Raw genomic sequence first — 23,272 nt, 5'->3', positions numbered from 1 at the left:
GACACAGAGAGGTTTAGTGACCTGCCCTGGTCACACAGCTGTGTAAGTGGTGGAGCTGGGATCTGAAGCCAGGCCACCTGAGCCCCAAGCCTGAGCTTTTCCCGCCAGTTCACGCTGCTGCCCCTCACTCTCTGGGGCCTTGTGGTTGGCACTTGGGGCTCAGAGTACAAGGTAGTCAGGGCAGAGAGCTTGGGTCACCCAGCGGTGGGAGCCTCTGCTGCAGAGGGTGGGCTCCCAGACATGCTGCTTGCCCGCAGCCCCTCAGGACTGGCTTTTCTGCCTGGCACTGATGGGCCTTGGGGTGGGGGCACCTCCCACAGCTACGGAAGCCTGGCCGCCTGCCCGACACAGCACTGCCCACGCTGCAGAATGGGGCAGCTGTGACTGATCTGGCCTGGGACCCCTTTGACCCCCATCGCCTCGCTGTGGGTAAGGAGGCTGGATGCCTCGGCTTGAGGGCGGGTCCTGGATCCCGGATGGGGGCTGGGGAGCCCAGAGGTCTTGGGCCCAGCAATGATGAGCCCCTGTCTGTCCTCTGCAGCTGGTGAGGATGCCAGGATCAGACTGTGGCGGGTGCCCCCACAGGGCCTGGAAGAGGTGCTCACCACGCCGGAGACTGTGCTCACAGGTCAGGCAGGCTCAGGAATGGGGCTGGCGTGACCAGTGTCTCCCGAAGGCTCTCCATCACCCCTGCCTTCCTCCAGGCCACACGGAGAAGATCTGCTCCCTGCGCTTCCACCCGCTGGCAGCCGATGTGCTAGCCTCGTCCTCCTATGACCTCACTGTTCGCATCTGGGACCTTCAGGCTGGAGTTGATCGGCTGAAGCTGCAGGGCCACCAAGACCAGGTAGGACGGCTGCAGAGATGGGGCCAGCAGTGAGGAGAGGCAGGACCAGCAGTGAGGAGAGGCGGGGCCAGCAGTGAAGAGGGGTGAGGCCAGCATTGAGGAGAAGGGGGGCACAGCAGTGAGGAGCCGGGGGCCAGCAGTGAGGAGGGGCAGCGCCAGCAGTGAGGAGAAGGGGGGCACAGCAGTGAGGAGAGGGGGGCCCCAGTGAGGAGAGGCAGGGCCAGCAGTGAGGAGAGGTGGGGCCAGCAGTGAGGAGAGAGGGGGCCAGCAGTGAGGAGAGAGGGGGCCAGCAGTGAGGAGAGCCAGGAGCAGTGAGGAGGGGTGGGGCCAGCAGTGAGGAGAGGCAGGGCCAGCAGTGAGGAGGGGCAGGGCCAGCAGTGAGGAGGGGTGGGGCCAGCAGTGAGGAGAGGCAGGGCCAGCAGTGAGGAGGGGCAGGGCCAGCAGTGAGGAGGGGCGGGGCCAGCAGTGAGGAGAGGTGGGGCCAGCAGTGAGGATAGAGGGGGCCAGCAGTGAGGAGAGGCAGGAGCAGTGAGGGGGGGTGGGGCCAGCAGTGAAGCAAGGGTGTCTCTCACGTCCCTTCCTGCCCCCAGATCTTCAGCCTGGCCTGGAGTCCTGATGGGCAGCAGCTGGCCACTGTCTGCAAGGATGGGCGTGTGCGGATCTACAGGCCCCGGAGTGGCCCTGAGCCCCTGCAGGTGAGTGCACAGGGGTGGGGAGTGACCTCATACCTGGTTCAGGGGTCCTGGCTGAGTGTCACGTGATGTGCCTCAACAGGAAGGTCCAGGGCCCAAGGGAGGACGCGGAGCCCGCATTGTCTGGGTGTGTGATGGTCGCTGTCTGCTGGTGTCTGGCTTTGACAGGTGAGGACTCAGGGATCCCCATCCCCAGGCTTCAGCAGCCACCTGTGTCCACCTTCTCCACAATCACATAAACTTGTCAGGCTTTCAGAAACCATTCCTGCCCCGCACGGGATGGTTGGGTGGATGGGTAGATCATTGGATGAGTGGGTTAGATGGGTGGATGGATAGGTGGGCAAATGGATGGATGAGTGGATGAATAAATGCGGGCATAGATGGGTGGATGGATGAGTGGGCAGATGGGTGGATGGATGGATGGATGAATGAGGGGGTAGGGGAGAGATGGATGGATGAGTTGTGGGTAAGGGGAGATGGATGCAGGGGAGGGTGAGGGGATAGGGGAGATGGATGGAAGGGTGTTTCGGGGTTAGCGGGGAGATGGATGGAAGGGTGTGTGAGGGGTTGGGGGGAGATAGATGCAGGGGTGCATGAGGGGGTCTGGGGGAGATGGAAGCAGGGGTGGTGACGCACTGAGGGGGAGATGGATGGGTGAGCGATTAGTTGGGGAGAAAAGAGTCAACGGGGGACCCAGAGGCGGAGGGGCAGGTTAGGGTGTGGCTGCGCCGGGCCAGGCCAGCGCTTCTGAGGGCCACACTAGGCCTCACCTGCAACCCAGAACAGAGCAGGGGCTATGTGGGCACCTTCTCCCTGCCCCAGGCCCCTCCAGCTCTGAAACACCTGCTTCTGCCCCCAAACCCCCCTTGCAGCCAAAGTGAGCGCCAGCTGCTCCTGTATGAAGCTGAGGCCCTGGCTGGCGGACCCTTGGCGGTGCTGGGCCTGGACGTGGCTCCCTCAACCCTGCTGCCCAGCTACGACCCAGACACTGGCCTGGTGCTCCTGACCGGCAAGGTGGGCTGGGCTGCAGGGTGGAGTGGCAGGCGAGAGGCGGCACGGGGAAGGCCGGTGTTGCTGGAGGGTCCCCAGTCTGCCTTCTTCCCTGCAGGGTGACACCCGTGTGTTCCTGTACGAGCTGCTCCCCGAGTCCCCTTTCTTCCTGGAGTGCAATAGGCTTCACGTCGCCAGACCCCCACAAGGTGAGGCCACCCTGGCGCCTGGTGCCCGATGGGACCACAGGGCTGCCCTGCCCCCTGGTGGCCATGTAGGCAAGTACAGGAGCCTGTGGGTCGGGGTCAGAGTCCTGGGCTGGGGCTGGGGCCTGGGGCTGTGCCCAGTGACTGGCAAGAAGAGCTGCTGCTGGAATTATTTAGGAAGTTTGAGAGCGGTTGGCATACTCAACCATTATTAAAAAGTATACCATAGGCTGGGTACGGTGTCCTGGAATCCCAACACTTTGGAAGGCTGAGGCAGGAGGATTGCTTGAGCCCGGGAGTTCGAGACTAGCCTGGGCAACATAGCAAGACCCCATCTCTACAAAACAAACAAAAAATTACACTAGATAAGGTTAAACCATATGAACCCAAAATATGAACCTAAAAATAAGAATATTAAAAACCAAAGTAATAAACACTCAGTTTATCACTTCTAATTAATTTATCCAATTTTACTGTTATTTGTGCTGAGGTCACACGTTTCTGTGTTGGAGTGCATGGAGGAAATGCAGGATGATGTGCTATGTACATCTCTTCCCAACACCACATTCAGGGAGTGGAGGTGGCATCTAGAAGCCGTCCATGGTGGGAGTTTGTACGCTATGGAAACAGGAAAACACCACAAATCAGGGCTTTCCCTCCAGAGAGCCGGTTGTTCAACATGATCAACACATTACTGTCCAGGGACAGGCCCTAGGCATGGTGGTCCTAAGTGAGGGGTGCTGGCACCCTGGGGAGACTATGTGTCCAGCCATGAGCTCTAGGTCCCAGTGGCAGCTACGACTCCCTTGCTCCCCCAGGGCTTCGTCCTCCTGCCTAAGACAGAGTGTGATGTGCGGGAAGTGGAGTTGATGCGGTGCCTGCGGCTGCGCCAGTCCTCCCTGGAGCCTGTGGCCTTCCGGCTGCCCCGAGTCCGGGTGAGGGTGGGGACCTGGGACTCCCATGCCCACTGCCCTCTTGGTGCCTAGAGGGAATTCTGGGTCTTGTCCGGCCCTGCTTCCAAACTTCCCCACCCATCGTTCTTTGGGGACACCTACCCCCTTCTGCTGAGATGCTGAAACTCATGGAAGCCCCAGATGGGTGGGAGGTCCCAGGTCTTGCCCTGTCCCTCCCCAACAGATGCTCGTGTGCCCTGGGCCCCGGTCAGTGTCTGAGGACAGCCCGTTTCTCCCTCTGCAGAAAGAGTTCTTCCAGGATGACGTGTTCCCAGACACAGCTGTGAGCTGGGAGCCGGTGCTCAGTGCCAAGGCCTGGCTGCAAGGCGCTAATGGGCAACCCTGGCTTCTCAGCCTGCAGCCTCCTGACATGAGTCCAGGTGCACTGAGGGACTGGGTGTGGGTAGGAAGCAGGATGAGGGTTGGAGAAAGGGACAGAAGGCCCAGGTTGAAGTTCTGTTCCTGTTGGCACGCCAATTCCTCTGGCCCTTGGGAGGGTGGAGTGGCTGTGTCAATCAGTCTCTGAGTCGCCCCTGGAGGGCAGGGCCCGTGGTCTGTGTTTTCATCACAGGTCCCCACCCCTCACACACACACACATGCACACACTCTGGTGTTTAGGGCAGGGCTTATGCACTGAGGCTGCATTGACTGTTAACACTACCTCTTAGATCTGTGCCTCTTAGAAATCCTCTTAGAAATCCTCTAGGTAGGCCGGGCGCGGTGGCTCACACCTGTAATCCCATCACTTTGGGAGGCCGAGACGGGTGGATCACGAGGTCAGGAGATTGAGACCATCCTAGCTAACACGGTGAAACCCCGTCTCTATTTTAAAAAAAAATACCAAAAAAATTAGCCGGGCATGGTGGTGGGCACCTGTAGTCCCAGCTACATGAGAGGCTGAAGCAGGAGAATGGCGTGAACCCAGGGGGCGGAGCTTTCAGTGAGCCGAGATCGCGCCACTGCACTCCAGCCTGGACGACAGAGTGAGACTCCATCTCAAAAAAAAAAAAAAAAAAAGAAATCCCCTAGGTCAGCCAGGCGCGGTGGCTCACGCCTGTAATCCCAGCACTTTGGGATGCCGAGGTGAGTGGATCACCTGAGGTCAGGAGTTTGAGACCAGCCTGGCCAACTTGGTGAAACCCCGTCTCTACTAAAAATACAAAATTAGTCAGGCGTGGTGGTGGGCGCCTGTAATCCCAGCTACTCCAGAGGCGGAAGCAGGAGAATCGCTTGAACCCAGAGGAGGCAGAGGTTGCAGTGAGCTGAGATCACACCATCGCACTCCAGCCTGGGCGACAAGAGCAAAACTCCATCTCAAAAAAAAAAAAAAAAGAAAGAAAGAAAGAAATCCCCTAGGGCTTGGCACCAAAGAGCCCTCACAAAGGCAACTCTCTGATGCCTGTCCTTGCCCTGTCCCAGTGAGCCAAGCCCCCCGAGAGGCCCCTGCTCGTCGGGCCCCATCCTCGGCACAGTACCTGGAAGAGAAGTCAGACCAGCAAAAGAAGGAGGAGGTAGGCATGGGAGAGAGCAGCCGTGCGGAGGTGACAGAGTCCTGGCTGTGCCTGACCGCGGCCCCTTAGTTCTCCATCCCCAACCCAGACTGGGACGGCAGCCACATATCACATCCCCTTCACACTGGAGCCTGGTGGGAGACCTTCTAGAGCCCTGCCACTGACCATGGGGCATGGGAAGTTGGGGAGGGCAGTGGGAGCCTTGCCTTGGCCAGACCAAATCCAACCCAAGCTGGAAGTTCTGGGCCCAAGTGCTTTTGGGACCCTGGAGTACATTTTGAGCGTTTGAGGCCCGTGCAGAGACAGTAGCCCCTGTATCTGGTGCCACATGCCACAGTCTGTCAGTCTCTGACTCCCCCCATCTCTTCTTTGTGTCTTTTTCAGTAGAAACCCATCGATTTTGTCAGGGCTGTAATTAAAATAGCTCTTTTGAGGCCTGGCACAGTGGTTTACGTCTGTAATCCTAACACTTTGGGAGCCCAAGGCAGGTGGATTGCTTGAGCTCAGGAGTTTGAGACCACCCCTGGGCAACATGGTGAAACCCCGTCTGTACTAAAATCCAAAAATTTAGCCAGGCGTGGTGGCGGGCGCCTGTGATCTCAGCTACTCGGGAGGCTGAGGCAGGAGAATCACTTGAACCCGGGAGGCGGAGATTGCAGTGAGCTGAAATCGCACCATTGTACTCCAGCCTGGGTGACAGAGCAAGACTCCATCTCAAAAAATAAATAAAAATGAAATGGCTCTTTTGGCCAGTCATGGTGGCTCACACCTGTAATCCCAGCACTTTGGGAGGCCAAAGCAAGAGGATCTAAGCAATGGAGTTTGAGACCCAGCCTGAGACCAGTGAAACCCCATGTCTACAAAAAATTTTTAAAAATTAACCAGGTGTGGCCAGGCAGGGTGGCTCACACCTGTAATCCCAGCACTTTGGGAGGCCGAGGCGGGCGGATCACCTGAGGTCAGGAGTTTGACACCAGACTGACCAACATGGTGAAACCCCGTCTCTACTAAAAACACAAAATTAGCCGGGCATGGTGGTGTATGCCTGTAATCCCAGTTACTCGGGAGGCTGAGGCAGGAGACTCACTTGAACCCAGGAGGCGGAGGGTGTGGTGAGCTAACATTGCGCCATTGCACTTCAGCCTAGGCAACAAGAACGAAACTCTGTCTCAAAAAAAAAAAATACATAAAAATTAACCAGGTATGGTGTTACACACTTGTAGTCCCAGCTACTTGGGAGACTGAGGCAGGAAAATCGGTTGCACCCAGAAAGTCAAGGCTGCAGTGAGCCATGATTACACCACTGTACTCCAGCCTGGGTGACAGAGCAAGACCTTGTCTCTCAAAAAAAAAGGCTGGGGGCCGGGCGCGGTGGCTCAAGCCTGTAATCCCAGCACTTTGGGAGGCCGAAACGGGCGGATCATGAGGTCAGGAGTTCGAGACCATCCTGGCTAACACAGTGAAACCCCGTCTCTACTAAAAAATACAAAAAACTAGCCGGGCGAGGTGGCGGGCGCCTGTAGTCCCGGCTACTCGGGAGGCTGAGGCAGGAGAATGGCGTAAAAACCCGGGAGGCAGAGCTTGCAGTGAGCTGAGATCCGGCCACTGCACTCCAGCCTGGGCGACACAGCGAGACTCCGTCTCAAAAAAAAAAAAAAAAAAAAAAAGGCTGGGCACGGTGACTCACGCCTATAATCCCAGCACTTTGGGAGGCTGAGGCGAGCGGATCATGAGGTCAGGAGATCGGGACCATCCTGGCTAACATGGTGAAACCCCATCTCTACTAAAAATACAGAAAATTAGCCAGGCGAGGTGGCGGGCACCTGTAGTCCCAGCTACTCGGGAGGCTGAGGCAGGAGAATGGCGTGAACCCGGGAGGCGGAGCTTACAGTGAGCCGAGATTCAGCCACTGCACTCCAGCCTGTGTGACAGAGCGAGACTCTGTCTCAAAAAAGAAAAAAAAAAAAAGCCCTTTTCATAGCATTGTCAGGGTTCTTGGAGTGGGAGTAGCAAGTCCTATTCCCTTCCCTACCCTTCTGCTGTCCTCTCTCTCAGCTGCTGAATGCCATGGTGGCAAAACTGGGGAACCGGGAAGACCCACTCCCCCAGGACTCCTTTGAAGGCGTGGACGAGGACGAGTGGGTGAGTGGCGAGTGGCCTCACTTCCCGGCAGGCAGCACGGTCCCTCGCACACGCCACAGTGCATGCCTCCTCCCTTCCCAGGCCCTCCTGACTCCCTCCCACCTCTTGGTGTTTCACCCCAGGACTAGCCTGCGCCCCCGTCACCTCCACCCCACCGACGCTGCCACCTCCTAGCGTACACCTCACAGCTCATCCTCAAGCTGGAAGATACCTCTCTGGCCCCGGCACACGTCACCCCTGCGCTCCTGGCTTCCCTTGGGCACTTCCACAGCCTCTGGGCCTCTGGCAGCTTCCAGGGACTGTTCTCACCTCTGCTGTCTCTGGGGTCAGCTGCTGCTCATCAGCTGCCCACTAGCATGTAGCCAGGGGTGCAGGGTGGCGGGAGGTCAGTAGCATGTCCCCAGGCAGGCCCTGGGCACCCTGTCTCCCCTGGTCTCACTGCTGACCTGGGCTGGTCCCAGCCTGGGTTGGCCTCATCCAGGATCTTTGGTCACCCCACACTGCCCCATCTTGCCTGCTGTCTCAGTTCTGGTCAAGCACCTTGGGGGCTGGCCCCCTACCAGGCCTTCTGGAGCAGCACCAGTCTCAGGGCCCTGGGACCAACTGCCCTGCTTCCCAGGTTTGTAGCCAGGAGAAGGGGGGCATCACAGAGCTGATGGTCAAATAAGGGGGTGTGAGCCCTGCAGGGACTGGCCCGCACCTGCCCTGGATGTTCTCAGCAATTTAAACTTTTTTAAGCTGGCCACCTGTTGTGCTGCTGTGGTCTCTGGGCTGGCTGGAAAGGAAAGGGAACAGGAATGTGGGTGGCAGGGATCTGGCCCTGGGCTCCCCTTTATCTCAGCCTCACTCTGGTACCAAGGCCCAATCAGCTGCGCATTGCTGGGAGTCATTCGCTCACCATTCAGGTTCCTGGCAGTGCTCTGGATGGCGGGATGCTGTAAAGGACAGGCGAGATAAGGCCTTGCAAGGAGCTTCAGCCTCTTACAGCCGCCTTATGCAGGGGAGCCGGACTGTCTGCACGCGAGCAGATAGAGTGTGAAGACAGCAGTAAAGAAGAGAAACTGGCTGGGCATGGTGGCTCATGCCTATAACACCAACACTTTGGGAGGCCAAGGTGGAAGGATCATTTGAAGCCAGGAGTTCAAGACCAGCCTGGCCCACATGGTAAAACCCAGTCTACTAAAAATACGAAAAGTAGCCAGGCGTAGTAAGCGCCTGTAATCCCAGCTACTTAGGAAGCTAAAGCAGGAGAATTGCTTGAATCCAGGAGTCAGAGGTTGCAGTGAGTTGAGATCCCGCCATTGCACTCCAGCCTGGGCGACAGAGCAAGACTCAGTCTCAAAAAACAAACAAACAAAAAAACCTGTAGGACAGGAAGCAGCTGGGATGCAGCGAGGCAGGGAATTCAGGGTCCGAGAAGGTGACTTTCAGCTAAGAGCCAAGACCTGAAGGCTGATGAGGAGCCAGCCAGGGAGAGAGCCACTTCTGAGGCGAGGAAGTACAATGTGGGCACAGAGAGAGGAATGTGGAGGGCGGGAGGAAGAGGAAGAAGGGCAGTGGTGCAGAGCAGGGGTCCAGGCGGCCCAACTTCCATCCCACCATTTGCCAAATGCTGTGTGCCAGATGCCCTTCCAGGCGCTTGACATCTAAGAGCAGAGGAGAGAGAAAAGTCTTGCCCAACAGGAACTCCCACTCCAGTGGAAGGAAACAGATTCTCAACAATAAACATAAAGGGAGGCCAAGGTGGGAGGATTGCTTGAACCCAGGAGTTTGAGGTCAGACTGGGCAACATAGGGGGACCCTTGTCTCTACAAAGAATACAAATATTAGTCGGGCACAGTGGCTCACACCTGTAATCCCAGCACTTTGGGAGGCCGAGGCGGGCGGATCACGAGGTCAGGAGATCAAGACCATCCTGGCTAAGACGGTGAAACCCCATCTCTACGAAAAATACAAAAAATTAGCTGGACATCGTGGCGGGCACCTGTAGTCCCAGCTACTCAGGAGGCTCAGGCGAGATAATCGCTTGAACCCGGGAGGCATGGTGGCACATGCCTGTGGTCCCAGCTACTCAGCTGAGGTGAGAGTATCACTCAAGGCTGGAAAGTCAAGACTGCAGTGAGCCATGATCATGCTACTGTCCTGCAGCCTGGGCAACAGAGTGAGACTCTGTCTCGAAAAAAAAAAAAATTTTTTTTTGACTGGGCGTGGTAGCTCACACCTGTAATCCCAGCACTTTGGGAGGCTGAAGTGGGAGAATCGACTTGAACCAGGAAGGTGGAGATTGCAGTGAGCCAAGTTTGGGCCACTGCACTCCAGCCTGGGTGACAGAGCAATACTTTGTCTCAAAAAAAAAAAAAAAAGCCGGGCGCGGTCGCTCAAGCCTGTAATCCCAGCACTTTGGGAGGCCGAGACGGGTGGATCACCAGGTCAGGAGATCGAGACCATCCTGGCTAACACGGTGAAACCCCGTCTCTACTAAAAAATACAAAAAACTAGCCGGGCGAGGTGGCAGGCGCCTGTAGTCTCAGCTACTCCGGAGGCTGAGGCAGGACAATGGCGTGAACCCAGGAGGCGGAGCTTGCAGTGAGCTGAGATCCGGCCACTGCACTCTAGCCTGGGCGACAGAGTGAGACTCCGTCTCAAAAAAAAAAAGGAAAAATAATTTAAAAATAAAATAAATCGGTTGGGCACAGTGTCACATGCCTATAATCCCAGCACTTTGGGAGGCTGAGGCGGGTGGATCACTTAAGGCCAGTAGTTCAAAACCAGCCTGGCCAACATGGTGAAACCCTGTCTCTACTAAAAATTAAAAAAATTAATGGGGCATGGTGGTGCATGCCTGTAATCCCAGTTACTCAGGAAGCTAGAGCATGAGCATCGCCAGAACCTAGAAGGTGGAGGTTGCAGTGAGGCAGGATTGTGCCAGTGCACTCCAGCCTGGGTGACAGGGTGAGACCCTGTCTCAAAATAATAAAAAATAAATAAATAAATAAATAAATTATGCGGTTTGGTAGAGGGTGATCAGAGTCTTGGGAAAAAAAAATAGAGACAAGAAGGGAGGATAAGCCAGTCTCAAAAGGCTGCACATTGTATGATTCAATTTCTTTTTTTTTCTCATTTTTCATTTTTATCTTTTTTTTTTTTTTTTTTTTTTTTTGAGGCAGGGCCTGACTCTGTTGCCCAGGCTGGAGTGCAGTGTTGTGATCACAGCTCATAGCAGCCTCTACCTCTCGGGCTCAAGAGATCCTCCCACCACTCAGCCTCCTGAGTGGCTGGGGTTACAGGCGCCTGCCACCACACCCGGCAATTTTTGTATTCTTTGTAGAGATGGGGTTTCACCATGTTGCCCAGCCTGGCCTTGAGTTCCTGACCTCAAGCGATCCACCTCGGCCTTCTAAAAGTTTTGAAATTACAGGTGTGAGCCACCACACCTGGCTTGCATGATTCCATTTCTATGAAGTGTCCAGAACCTGTGAATCCATAGAGAGAAAAATGAGTGGTTGACAGGGGCTGGGGGAGGGGGCTGGGGAGTGACTAATGGGTGATGAAAATATTCTGAAACTAATAGTGGTAACAGTGGCACAGCTCTGTGAATAAAAGGCATTGGATTGTGCACTTGAAAATCATGAAATGTATGGATTATATCTCAATAAAGCTGTTACTTTTTTCATTCATGGAGGGCAAGTCACGGCGTTGTAAGGGGTCCTGGTGGGCGCGATTGAGGTGACATTTGAGCAAAGATTTGAAGGAGGGAACCAGCTTCCCAGGCAGTAGGAATGTGGATGAAACCTAGTTTGAAGTTTGCTGTTTTCTAAAGTATTCCTAAGAATTTGGCATCCTACTCCATATTATGTTCATTGATTTCATATAATGTTGCATTCCCAAATATTTTGGCAAAATCAAGGGCAGAAATCGCCCAACGTCTGACCGATGTGCTTAGCTGCTTCAGCGCACCAGGGTAGGCACGCGGGCAGTTGAAGCTCCTGGTACCGCCCCTCGCCCTCCCAACGCCCGCCCCCAGTTATCCAAAGCGCAACGCAGGCTCCGCGCTGTGTCAAACCCCGCCTCCGACTCCGCCCCGAGCCTCTACGACACTGCCGGCGCCCGGCCCCGGGACCCAAGGAATGCGCATGCCCAGCGCCGTGTCGCGCACGCGCTCTCTACGGCTTCCCTTGACCTCTGACCCGGCGACCACCTTGAGCCCCGGCCGCGGGGCCAGGAAGTCGGAGTTGGAGCTCCTGAGGCAGAGCGGCTGCCATGGTGAGACCCGAGTCGAGCGCTACCGGGGAGGGGAGGCCGAGTCGGACCGGGGGCCGGGCGGCGAGCTTGGGGCTGGGAGGCGGGAGCCGTGCGCCTCCTGCGTGCCCGGCAGAAAGCATGGTCTGGGGGCGTTGCACCCAGGGGGATCGAGGCCGGCAGCGGCGGCCTCAGGGTCAGGGAAAACGTGGTCGCGCTGTGCCTAGCCCGCGTGTGAGCGAGCAGCCGTGGGCGGCGGTGGAGCATGGGGCTGGCCGGTGAGCACCTCCCCTGCCCTGGAACCTTACAGCGCTGCAGAGTCGATGTTGCTGCCCTGTTGTTATCCCCAGTGGAAAAATGGCCTTTCCAGGGAAGTGGCAGACCTGGGACTTGAACTAGGCCCCGAGACACCGAGCATGGAGCGTTCGTATGATACCGTTGGCACCTAGAGCCAGTCAGCAGACGTGCGCCACACTGTCAGGTCACCTGGGGAACCTTTAAAAGTGCAGATTTGGCCGGGTGCGGTGGCTGACGCCTGTAATCCCAGCACTCTGGGAGGTTGAAGCGAAGATCTCGAGGTCAGAAGATCGAGACCAGCCTGACCCACATGATGAAACCCCGTCTCCACCAAAAAATTAGCCGGGTGGGGTGGTGTGCGCCTGTAGTCCATGCTACCCGGGAGGCTGAGGCAGGATAATCGCTTGAACTCGCGAGACAAGTTGCAATGAGCCGAGATCCGCCATTGCACTCCAGCCTGAGCGACAGGGGAGACTCCGTTTCAAAAGAAAAAAAATTATATATATGTATTATATATACTATATATATTTATATATACTATATATTGTTATATATTTTTATACATGATATATGTATACATACACACATTTTATATATATATATATCTTAGCCGGGCATGGTGGCGCATGCCTGTAATCCCAGCTGCTTGGGAGGCTCGAGTATCTCTTGAACCTGGGAGGCAGAGGCTGCAGTGAGCCAAGATTGTGCCGCTGCACTCCAGCCTGGGCGGCAGAGCAAAACTCTCTCAAAAAGGGAAAAAAAAAAGAGGGGAAAAAATAAAAGTTCAGGTTCTTGAGCCCTATCCCTGGAGGTTCTGCATACATAAGTTCCCCAAGTGACTCTGTTGCAGCCACTCTTTTTTTTTTTTTTTTTTTTTTTTTTTTTTTGAGACGGAGTCTCGCTCTGTCGCCCAGGCTGGAGTGTAGTGGCGCGATCTCTGCTCACTGCAAGCTCCGCTGCCTCCCGGGTTCACGCCATTCTCCTGCCTCAGCCTCCCCTAGAAGCTGGGACCACAGGTGCCCGCCACCACGCCCGGCTAATTTTTTTTTTTTTTGTATTTTCAGGAGAGACGGTTTCACCGTGTTCGCCAGGATGGTCTCGATCTCCTGACCTCGTGATCCGCCTGCCTCAGCCTCCCAAAGTGCTAGGATTACAGGTGTGAGCCACCGCACCCGGCCTGCAGCCACTTCTTAACTAACATAGTAATAAGGATAACGTAACAGCTAACAGCTTACAAGTGCCAGCCCCTGAGCTGAGGCTTTATGTAGAGTCTCTCATTTATTTATTTATTTTTTTTGAGACGGAGTCTCGCTCTGTCGCCCAGGCTGGAGTGCAGTGGCCGGATCTCAGTTCACTGCAAGCTCCGCCTCCCGGGTTCCCGCCATTCTCCTGCCTCAGCCTCCCGAGTAGCTGGGACTACAGGCGCCCGCCACCGCGCCCGGCTAAGTTTTTTTTGTATTTTTTAGTAGAGACGGGGGTTTCACCGTGTCAGCCAGGATGGTCTCGATCTCCTGACCTCGTGATCCGCCCATCTCAGCCTCCCAAAGGGCTGGGATTACAGGCTTGAGCCACCGCGCCCGGCCGAGTCTCTCATTTAATGTTTATGAAGTCCTGCTGTCATTGTCCTTGTTTTACAGATAAGGAACCTGAGCCCCAGACAGTTTTGACTCCTCCATAGTCATGCATCGCACGGTGTCAGAGACCTCTCTTGAGCCCAGCTCTGTCCCAGAACTCATGGGTTTTTTTGTTTGTTTGTTTTTTGAGATAGGATCTCTGTCTGTCGCCCAGGCTAGGATGCAGTGCAACGATCCTAGCTCACTGCAGCCTTGAACTCCTGGGCTCAAGCGGTCCTGCTACCTTAAACCCCCAAGTAGTTGGGCCTACAGGTGGGTGCTAGCACACCTGGATAATTTTTTTGTTGTTGTTGTTGTTGTTGTTTGTTTTTTGAGACGGAGTCTCGCTCTGTCGCCCAGGCTGGAGTGCAGTGGCGGGATCTCGGCTCACTGCAAGCTCCGCCTCCCGGGTTTACGCCATTCTCCTGCCTCAGCCTCTTGAGTAGCTGGGACTACAGGCGCCCGCCACCGCGCCCGGCTAATTTTTTGTATTTTTAGTAGAGACGGGGTTTCACCGTGGTCTCGATCTCCTGACCTTGTGATCCGCCCGCCTCGGCTCCCAAAGTGCTGGGATTACAGGCGTGAGCCACCGCGCCCGGCCACACCTGGATGATTTTTATATTTATGTAGTGATGGGGTCTTACTGTGTTGCCCAGGATGGGTCTCCTAGGCTGGAGTACAGTGGTACAGTCACAGCTTAGTGCAGCCTCAACCTCCTGGGCCTCAGGTGATCCTCCCATATCATCCTCCCGAGTAGCCTCAGCCCCCTGGGTAGTTGGGACAACAGGCATGCTCCACTATGCCCAGCTAATGTTTTATATCTTTTGTAGTTAGGTGTCACCACGTTGCCAGGCTGGTCTCAAACTTCTGGGCCCAAGCAGTCCTCCTGCCTTGGACTCCCAAAGTGCTGGGATTATAGGCCTGAGCCACCGCACCCAGCGTGATAGTATATTAACAAGAAAAGAAAGTACTGGCCGGGCACGGTGGCTCACATCTGTAATGCCAGCACTTTGGGAGGCCGAGGCGGATGGATCACGAGGTCAGGAGATGGAGACCATCCTGGCTAACACGGTGAAACCCCGTCTCTACGAAAAATACAAAAAATTAGCTGGGTGTGGTGGCAGGCGCCTGTAGTCCCAGCTACTCAGGAGGCTGAGGCAGGAGAATGGTGTAACACGGGAGGCAGAGCTTGCAATGAGCTGAAGGTCGGGTCACTGCACTCCAGCCTGGTGACAGAGCGAGACTACGTCTCAAAAAAAAAAAAAAAGAAAAAAGTGCTGACCGGGTGCAGTGGCTCACACCTGTAATCCCAGCACTTTGGGAGGCTGAGGTGGGTCGATTGCCTGAGCTCAGGGGTTCGAGACCAGCCTGGGCAACACGGTGAAACCCTGTCTGTACTAAAAATACAAAAAATTGGCCGGGTGCAGTGGCTCACACCTGTAATCCTAGCACTTTGGGAGGCTGAGGTGGGTGGGTCACCTGAGGTCGGGAGTTCGAGACCAGCCCCATCAACATGGAGAAACCCCGTCTCTACTAAAAATACAAAATTAGCTGGGCGTGGTGGCGCATGCCTGTAATCTCAGCTGCTCGAGAGGCTGAGGTAGGAGAATTGCTTGAACCCGGGAGGCGGAGGTTGCGGTGAGCCGAAATCATGCCATTGCACTCCAGCCTGGGCAACAAGAGCAAAACTCCATCTCAAAAAAAAAAATTAGCTGGGTGTGGCGGTGGGCGCCTGTAGTCCCAGCCACTGGGGAGGCTGAGGCAGAAGAATTGCTTGAACCTGGGAGGCGGAGGTTGCAGTGAGCCGAGATCGCACCACTGCACTCCAGCCTGGGCCACAGAGCCAGACTCTGTCTCCAAAAAAAAAAAAAGTGCTGTCGGAAGGTATACATGGGAGAGTCTGGGAAGGATTTCACCTGAGGGATGGGGGGATGATGTTAAGTCCTGAGGGATTTTGGGTTTTGACAGGATCAGGGTAGAAGGGAGGATGTTCAAGGTGCAGGAGCTCAGAACAGCAAAGGCCCTGAGGAGTACAGAAGTATGAGAGCGGCTCTAGGATCAGAGGGTGGGGTTGCAGCGTGGAGAGAGATGAGGGTGAGAAGTTGAGGCCAGACCAGGCGCTGCGAATGCCACGCTGGGGAGTGGACCAAATCTGCAGGCGGCGGTGGAGAATTGTGTGTGTTCTGGGAGATGGCCAGAACCCTCCTGCAGAAGAGTTAGGAGGCGCTTGGAAACCCTGCCTGGGGACATGGAGTTCATGAGACATCAGGTTGGGCAAGGCTGCAACAGCCGTATTCATTCAGATGCATCGGGGGCACCTGCTGTGCCCGTCACTGGCCAGGCCCCGATTGTCATGGCACGTGCTGCAGTTGTGGTACTGACCTTTCTCCTGTCTAGTTGTGATGCCTGTATCTGTTTCAGGGGCCTTGGGTGACCAGAGTGTCCTTGAGAAGAGAGTGAGTCTCAGGCTGTCTGCTTATCTACCCGGAGCCTGGGGCTTGGCCTCAATGGCGCATTGCACGGGAATCTCAGACACAAGTCAGTGTAAGCCCCATTGCTGAGTGCCTCCCACAGCACTGTCTGTGGTCCCAGCTGCTGGGCTCTGGTCCTGCCTCGGGCCAGGTTGCTGCCCAGCAAGGAGGTGCATGTGCTGCCTCCATGCGTGCCAGGGTTGGATCCTGTGCTTCTAACTGCTGCTGTCTGACAGCCGCGTGGCCTGAAGTTGGATGCCAAGTCAGCTGGGTCCTCTCACCTGGGACCCTCAGGCCCAACTGTCAGTCGGTGGACTATGGGATGTTTGGAGCCTCTGGGAGGGGCCTCAGGTAGTGGTTGGTTTGGTCACCCATGATAGCCACAGCTGGCAGAGATCTGCTCCCTGTGAGTGAGCTCTGAATGCAGCCTGACCCGTGGTGGAAGCTCAGGGGACATTGCGGTACTGGATAGGTGGATGAGGGGCGTGGCTGCACCGCCTAGTTCTGGGCCTGCTGCTGTCCGTCCATGTGGTGTTAATGGCATTGCCTCCTGAGAGCCTTTTGTCCTCTTGTGAGGAGGGCATTATTCTCTCCATTTCACAGTTAAGAAAACTGAGGTAGGCTGGGCCCAGTGGCGCACGCCTGTAATCCCAGCACTTTGGGAAGCTGAGGCAGGCAGATCATGTGAACCTAGGAGTGCAAGACCACACCTGGGCAACATGGTGAAACCCCATCTCTCCAGAAAAGTACAAAAATTTAGCCAAGTGTGGTGGCATGTGCCCAGCCTCCAGAAGTTACGAAGTTTCCACCTACTTGTGAAATCCTAACCCGCCTGTGTTTGTTCATTCCCCTAATGGCCCATATCACATCCCGCCTGTTAAGGAAAGAGTAGGTCCTCGGAGGCTGAGTACAAGTAGCTGCAGCTACTCGGGAGGCTTAAGCAAGAGAATCTCTTGAGGCTGGTAGGCTGAGGCTGCCAGTGAGCCATGATTGCACCACTGCACTCCAGCCTGGACGACAGAGTTAGACTCTGCTTCAAAAAAAAAAAAAAAAGGCCGGGCGTGGTGTCTCACGCCTGTAATCCCAGCACTTTGGGAGGCCGAGGCGGGTGGATCCCCTAAGGTCAGGAGTTTGAGACCAGCCTGACCAACATGGTGAAACCTCATTTCTACTAAAAATACAAAATTAGCTAGGCTTGGTTGTGTTCACCTGTAATCCCAGTTACTTGGGAGGGTGAAGCAGGAGAATCGTTTGAACCTGGGAGGCGGAGGTTGCAATGAACTGAGATCAAGCCACTGCACTCTAGCCTGAGTGACAGAGCAAGACTCAGTCTCAAAAAAATAAATAATAACCCAAAACAAACAAACAAAAAAACAGGTTCAGAGAGGTTGAGTAATTTGTCCAGGAGCACACAGCTATTGAGAAACAAAGCTAGGGTTCTGGTCCCAGGTCAACGTGGTTCTCATTCTGCTTCCTTGCTCCTTCCCAGCTCCCTGAGGGAATGTAGTATGGTGTTCTGCAGCCTTCACCCCTGAGGAAGCAAAGGGCCTATATCAAATGAGCTGCTATTTTGAAAGAAGCTTTGTTACTTCATAGTGCCTGGTCATTGACAGAGTTTGTGAAACAGTAAGGAATGAAAACCAATGTTTATTGAGCATCTACTGTACCGTTAGGCTCTGTGCCAGGCACTTGACAGGCATTATCTCATTTAATCCATATGACAGCTTTATTGGTGGCCACATTTTACAGGTAGGCACACTGGGGCTCAAAGGAGTTGAGAACATGTCTGTGGTCGCACAGCTGGGATTTGCACACGTTATCCCAAAGCCTGCAGGTATAACCACTACACTACACTGCCTCTTCTGGGAGATGCCTCCCACGGGAACCTTGCTGGCCTCAATGGGCCGTCCAGTCTGCTGAAACTTTGCAGTCCAGCCACCCTCTGCCCTGCAGCTCTAGGCAGCTAAAGCCACAGGCCATCAAGCCGCTTTGGTTTGAAGTGTGCAGGGGTGGTTGGGGAAGCTCCCCAGTTATGACCTCTGCTCTTAACGTTTATTATTTTGCAACAGTCATTGGCCTTGGCAGAATAGTAAACAAGTGATTGCAAGGCCGTGCGATAGCAGCAGAGGGACCGAGTTGGTGGGAGGGGTAATTTGAGACCTGAGCTGTGTTTCAGGCGGAGGGGACCCTCTGCCTTTCACCTCTGTCCTTCAGACAGCACCAGCATCCCATCCCTGAGCCTCCTGTTCCACTAGGGAGGGGCTGTAGGAAGGAGGCGAAGTCACGTGAGACCGCAGGTGTGAGCAGGTGCATTCCTGACCCGCCCTCGCCTGCAGTACAGCCCCAGCCCTGCCCCGTGCCATGATTATAGGAGGGTACAGCTGGCCAGAGCCCTGCCCCTCGCTGTGATCACAGGAGGGTCTCCTCTGGCCTCTGCTTTCTGCTGTGAAATCCAGAAGTTACGAAGTTTCCACCTACTTTTGAAATCTCAACCCACTTGTGTTTGTTCATTCCCCTAATGGCCGGTAATTACATCCCGCCTGTTAAGGAAAGAGCAGGTCCTCGGAGGCTGAAGAAGGCCAGCTCTGAAGTCGAATCCACTGGAATCTGGAGCGAGCCCTTCTGGCCTCTGGGTTGGGTTCTTGATACTTGTCGGGTTGCCCAGGAGCCCTCCCTTCAGACCCCAGGACCCTGCGTAGTGGCTGCGGTGACTGATAGCGCCAGCCTTGGGTTTCCCGTCTGCCTCTGAGGCACCCACTGTGTGTCCTCAGGCCAGTCAGCAACCCCGGCCCCCCCACCCCCAAGTTGTCAGAATTAAAAGGCACAATGAATTGAACGTGTTTGGCTGTTTGGCGCTGTGCCTGGGGTGCGGGCTCAGTTGATACTTGTTGACTGAAGGGAAATCTACAGAAAAGCACTAGGAAGAAAGGGAAAGTCACTTGGCTGTGCCGCATGAGCTTTCAACCTATGCCTAGCCGCCTCCAGCCCGCGCCACGCCCCCGCGTCTACAGCTTTGCAGTCACAAGGTCCTTTGTAAATGCTGTCTATATATAATCTCTTTGTTTCACATAAAATCTGTGCATCTTTCCCTGTCATCCGCCAGATTCCCAGTCTTTCCCAGGCCAGCGTAGGCTGTTGGCTGCTTGCAGGAACTCCCTTTTGCCTTCTCTCCTGCCAGTTTTGGCTCAACCCAGTCCCTTTGCCTAGAAAGCCCTAGTATTTCCGTCATGATTCTACCTGCCCTGCAAAGCCCAGCCCAGGAGGAGTCCCCTCCTCTCACAGAACCCCATCTCAGTCTTGAGCTTTTCTTCTCGACTCTGTGCTTCCGGTCGCCTCTTACTGAGTCTTCCCCAGGGCCTCCGTGGGGCATGGGATCACACGTGCAGCCTTCCAGCATGTTCAGCCTGCTGTGCGACAGTGGGGTTCCCTGCCGGGCCAGCAGTGTGCTCCGACTCAGGGCAGGGACCAGGTTCTGTGTAGCTTTGTGCTCAAGTGCTGAGCAGAGTAGACTCTCAGCAGATGTGTGAACAAATGGGTGAACCACTGGCTGAACAAATGAACGAGCCTGACTCTCCCTCATCATTTGGTCCATAGTGTGTTGAAATACCCTTCTAGTGGGCTTTTAGTTCCTTGAAGATGGAAACAAGTTTGCTTAGTAACTTTGTTTTATTGAATGGAATGGACTTAAACTCATCAGACTTGGGAGAATTAGGACAGATCTGTTTCCCCATTGGTAAAATAAAGGTTGGGCCTGATCTCAGAAACTCAAGAAGAGTGATTGTGGGCCCCAGGGTCGAGAGAGAGATACTGCCAGGTCCAGGACTGTCCCTGTGTTCTGGGTCCCAGACCACAGTGTTTCTTCCTGAAGCTGGTGGCTGCAGCCACTTTGCCTTGCTCCCCTCTGCCTTTTCTGAAGGATGATGGGGGGCCAGACTGCCTCTGGGAGCTCCGTCAAGTTCACCTCCCCCCAACTGCCTGCCCAGTGAGTAACTAAGCCACCCACCACGGAAGCTTTCATTCAGGGTGCTTTGGAGGGGGTGGCCTGGGGCTGCAGCTCTGTGCTTCATGACCTCGGGTCTCCAGGAGCCTTGCCCCTTGGCAGCCGTTTCCAGGGCCCATCTCTGTGGGCCCACAGGGAGCAGCCTGCTAAGCGGGTGCCTGATTTACCCACAGGCCAAGTACCTGGCGCAGATCATTGTGATGGGTGTGCAGGTGGTGGGCAGGGCCTTTGCACGGGCCCTGCGGCAGGAGTTTGCAGGTAAGCATGGGTCTGTCTCCCCTTTGGGCTGGGAGTTCCTCTCCAGGTCAGATTTTCCCCGTAGCCATGGGCACCTCAGACCTGCTGGTTCTGCAGTGTGGGTAGCCTGGGGCACTTCCCATGGTGGGGGATGGTGCCAGACCAGGGCATCCTTCAGTGGGGACCTGGTTATCAACAGCATCCAGGGCAGGAGTTGGCACACTGGCCCATCCGGATACCTGGTTTTGTAAACATAATTTTTTTTTTTTTTTTTTTGAGATGGGGTCTCACTCTGTCACCCAGGCTGCAATGCAGTGGGGCAATCTCGGCTCACTGCAACCTCTGCCTCCTGGTTCAAGTGATTCTCCTGCCTCAGCCTCCTGAGTAGCTGGGATTACAAGCACCCGACACCACACCGGGCTAATTTTTGTATTTTTAGTAGAGACGGGGTTTCACCATGTTGGCCAGGCTGGTCTGGAACGCCTGACCTCAGGTGATGCGCCCTCCTCAAAGTGCTGGGATTACAGGTGTGAGCCACAGCGCCTGGCCGTGGTTTTGTAAATTGATTTGATTGGAACATAGACACACCCACAGGCTGCTTTCTTTTTTCTTTTTTTTTTTCTTGAGACGGAGTTTTCGCTCTTGTTGCCCAGGCTGGAGTGCAACGGCGAGATCTTGGCTCACTGCAACCTCCACCTCCCGGGTTCAAGTGATTCTCCTGCCTCAGCCTCCCGAGTAGCTGGGATTACAGGCATGCGCCACCACGTCCAGCTAATTTTGTATTTTTAGTAGAGATGGGGTTTCTCCATGTTGGTGAAACTGGTCTTGAACTCCCAACCTCAGGTGATCCACCCAACTTGGCCTCCCAAAGTTGCTGGCATTACAGGTGTGAGCCATCGCACGCAGCCCTTTTTTTTTCTTTTGAGACAGTCTCACTCTGTTGCCCAGGCTGGAGTGCAGTGGGTGTGATCTCAGTTCACTGCAACCTCTGCCTCCTGGGTTCAAGCAATGCTCCTGCTTCAGCCTCCCGAGTAGCTGAGACTACAGGCATGTGCCACCACACCTAGCTAATTTTTGTACTTTTAATAGAGACAGGGTTTCACCATGTTGGCCAGGATGGTCTTGATCTCTTGACCTCGTGATCTGCCCGCCTCGGCCTCCCAAAGTGCTGGGATTGCAGGAGTGAGCCACTGTGCCCGGCTGACAGGCTGCTCTCAAGGCAGAGTTGAATGGTTCCAGTGCAGGCTCATTAGCCTGCAAAGCCTAAAATAGCTACTCTCTGAGCCTTTAGGAGAAGTTTAGCAGCTCCTGATTCTAGTTTCTGGGGTCACTGAAAGGGAAGAGGTCACCCAACGCAGTGGCTTTGGTGGTCTAGGTGACAGGTGGGCAGCTGGGCTGCTGCAGAGCCCTCTCATGCCCGCAGCCCCACTGTACAGTCCCCATCATAGCCTAAAGCTCCCCAGTTTGCTGTGCCCCTGGGATATGGGGGTTGGGGGACAGAGTCATCTCATGGTCTAGGTTGGGGACCAGGAACCAGTTTTAGTGGTCGGACCCTGCCCTTATCCTCCAGTGAGGCACGTCTATCCTCACTTTCCCAGCCTCTACCCCCTAAAAAAGAAACCACTCCAGGAGAAGAGGCAGCTCCTAGCCACCTGTCCCTGTGTCTCTCATCCTGTGCCGGTGGCAGGGGTGAGCCACCAACTTGGAAGGCCCAGGGTGAAGTCTGGGCTGCTGAGGACTGAGCGATCACCCACATGTCCACACAGCCAGCCGGGCCGCAGCTGATGCCCGAGGACGCGCTGGACACCGGTCTGCAGCCGCTTCCAACCTCTCTGGCCTCAGCCTCCAGGAGGCACAGCAGATTCTCAACGTGTCCAAGCTGAGCCCCGAGGAGGTCCAGAAGGTGAGGCCACTGGGCCGCCCGAAGTTTGAAGGGGAGAGGCTGCCAGGGCGGGAAGAGTGAAGGGAGGCCTGGCCAAGGAGGTCCGATGTGGAGGCTGCAGTCATACCCAGCTCGGACTCCAACTTGTGGGAGTCACTGTTGCTGGTGAAGTTCTAGGCCTGAGGCAGGACAGTTGTAGAGACAGAGTGCTTGCCGGTAGCAGCCGAATCGCCCTCCAGGGTATCCGTCCTCATCTCTGCCTCTTAGTGGCCACAACAGCTGCATGTGGCACACAGGGTGGAGAGGAGCCCTGTTGCCTCTCTGATGTGGCCCCACATAGCCTGCCCGGCGTCTCTCGCCTGCAGTCTGCAGCCCTCTCACCCGTCCCCTCTCCTCTGCAGAACTATGAACACTTATTTAAGGTGAATGACAAATCCGTGGGTGGCTCTTTCTACCTGCAGTCAAAGGTGAGTGGTCTTTGATTCTGGGAGGAAGTAAGTCATGGGACCCCCTCTCCTCACCTGGGGCTCGATTCCCAGTCGGGGGAGCTGGCCAGCTAAGGGCTTGGCACAGAAAACTGCCGGGCCTTCCCATGGTGCCCCAGCCTCAGGGAGTCCCCCTGAACTGCCACCCCTCTGACTGCTTTAGCTCTGCGGGGTCCAGCCACTCAGGCTGTGTCACCCCAGACAACAGCCCTCCCACCCCGCAGCTGGGACTTGGAAGGAGCAGGAGCCCCAGCCGGTGGGGCGCTAGAAACAGCTTTCAGCTCACAGAGGTTACAGCATGCGCTGGGCCCCTGCAGCTCAGCTCTGTCTCCCCAGACCACCCCCTGACCCTGGGGCGCCGCTGAAGGAAGCATTAGTATCCACCCACTGCCCTCCAAAAAACGGACCTGGGCTGACGGGAAGAGGCTGTCCCATGTGGGCAAGGGGTATGGGGCAGAGGCTTGGCCTCCTGGCCTGATTATCTGTGACCCACTAGGTGGTCCGCGCAAAGGAGCGCCTGGACGAGGAACTCAAAATCCAGGCCCAGGAGGACAGAGAAAAAGGGCAGAAGCCCCACACGTGACTTCTTGGCTGCCCCCCACCCACCCCGCCACCTCTAATTTATAGCTTGGTAATAAATGTCTTTTCTGCATTTCTCGTGTGCATGTGTCCGGATTCCAGAAGGCAGGTTGCTTCTCCTGCCACTT

General features: G+C 55.5%; 1 protein-coding gene across 1 annotated transcript in view; it reads left to right on the top strand.

The window, feature by feature from the left end:
* The window catches only part of LOC105467844 (coronin 7), a 79,610-nt gene extending 56,393 nt beyond the window's left edge, over positions 1-23,217 (top strand). Inside the window, 17 exon segments of the mRNA XM_071083684.1 lie at positions 109-171; positions 291-429; positions 542-628; positions 705-847; positions 1,438-1,542; positions 1,622-1,707; positions 2,412-2,553; positions 2,648-2,710; positions 2,712-2,738; positions 3,554-3,670; positions 3,933-4,068; positions 5,108-5,199; positions 7,255-7,341; positions 20,135-20,219; positions 21,965-22,101; positions 22,482-22,547; positions 23,062-23,217. Coding sequence (XP_070939785.1) covers positions 109-171; positions 291-429; positions 542-628; positions 705-847; positions 1,438-1,542; positions 1,622-1,707; positions 2,412-2,553; positions 2,648-2,710; positions 2,712-2,738; positions 3,554-3,670; positions 3,933-4,068; positions 5,108-5,199; positions 7,255-7,341; positions 20,135-20,219; positions 21,965-22,101; positions 22,482-22,547; positions 23,062-23,148 — 1,662 coding nt within the window. The 3' untranslated portion in view covers positions 23,149-23,217.
* Positions 23,218-23,272: the final 55 nt, after the last annotated feature.

This window comes from Macaca nemestrina, chromosome 18 (assembly GCF_043159975.1).
Source record: "Macaca nemestrina isolate mMacNem1 chromosome 18, mMacNem.hap1, whole genome shotgun sequence".
Classification (NCBI taxonomy): domain Eukaryota; kingdom Metazoa; phylum Chordata; class Mammalia; order Primates; family Cercopithecidae; genus Macaca; species Macaca nemestrina.
The sequence above is the reverse complement of the archived record's forward strand: the minus strand, read 5'-3'. Positions and strand labels throughout refer to the sequence as shown.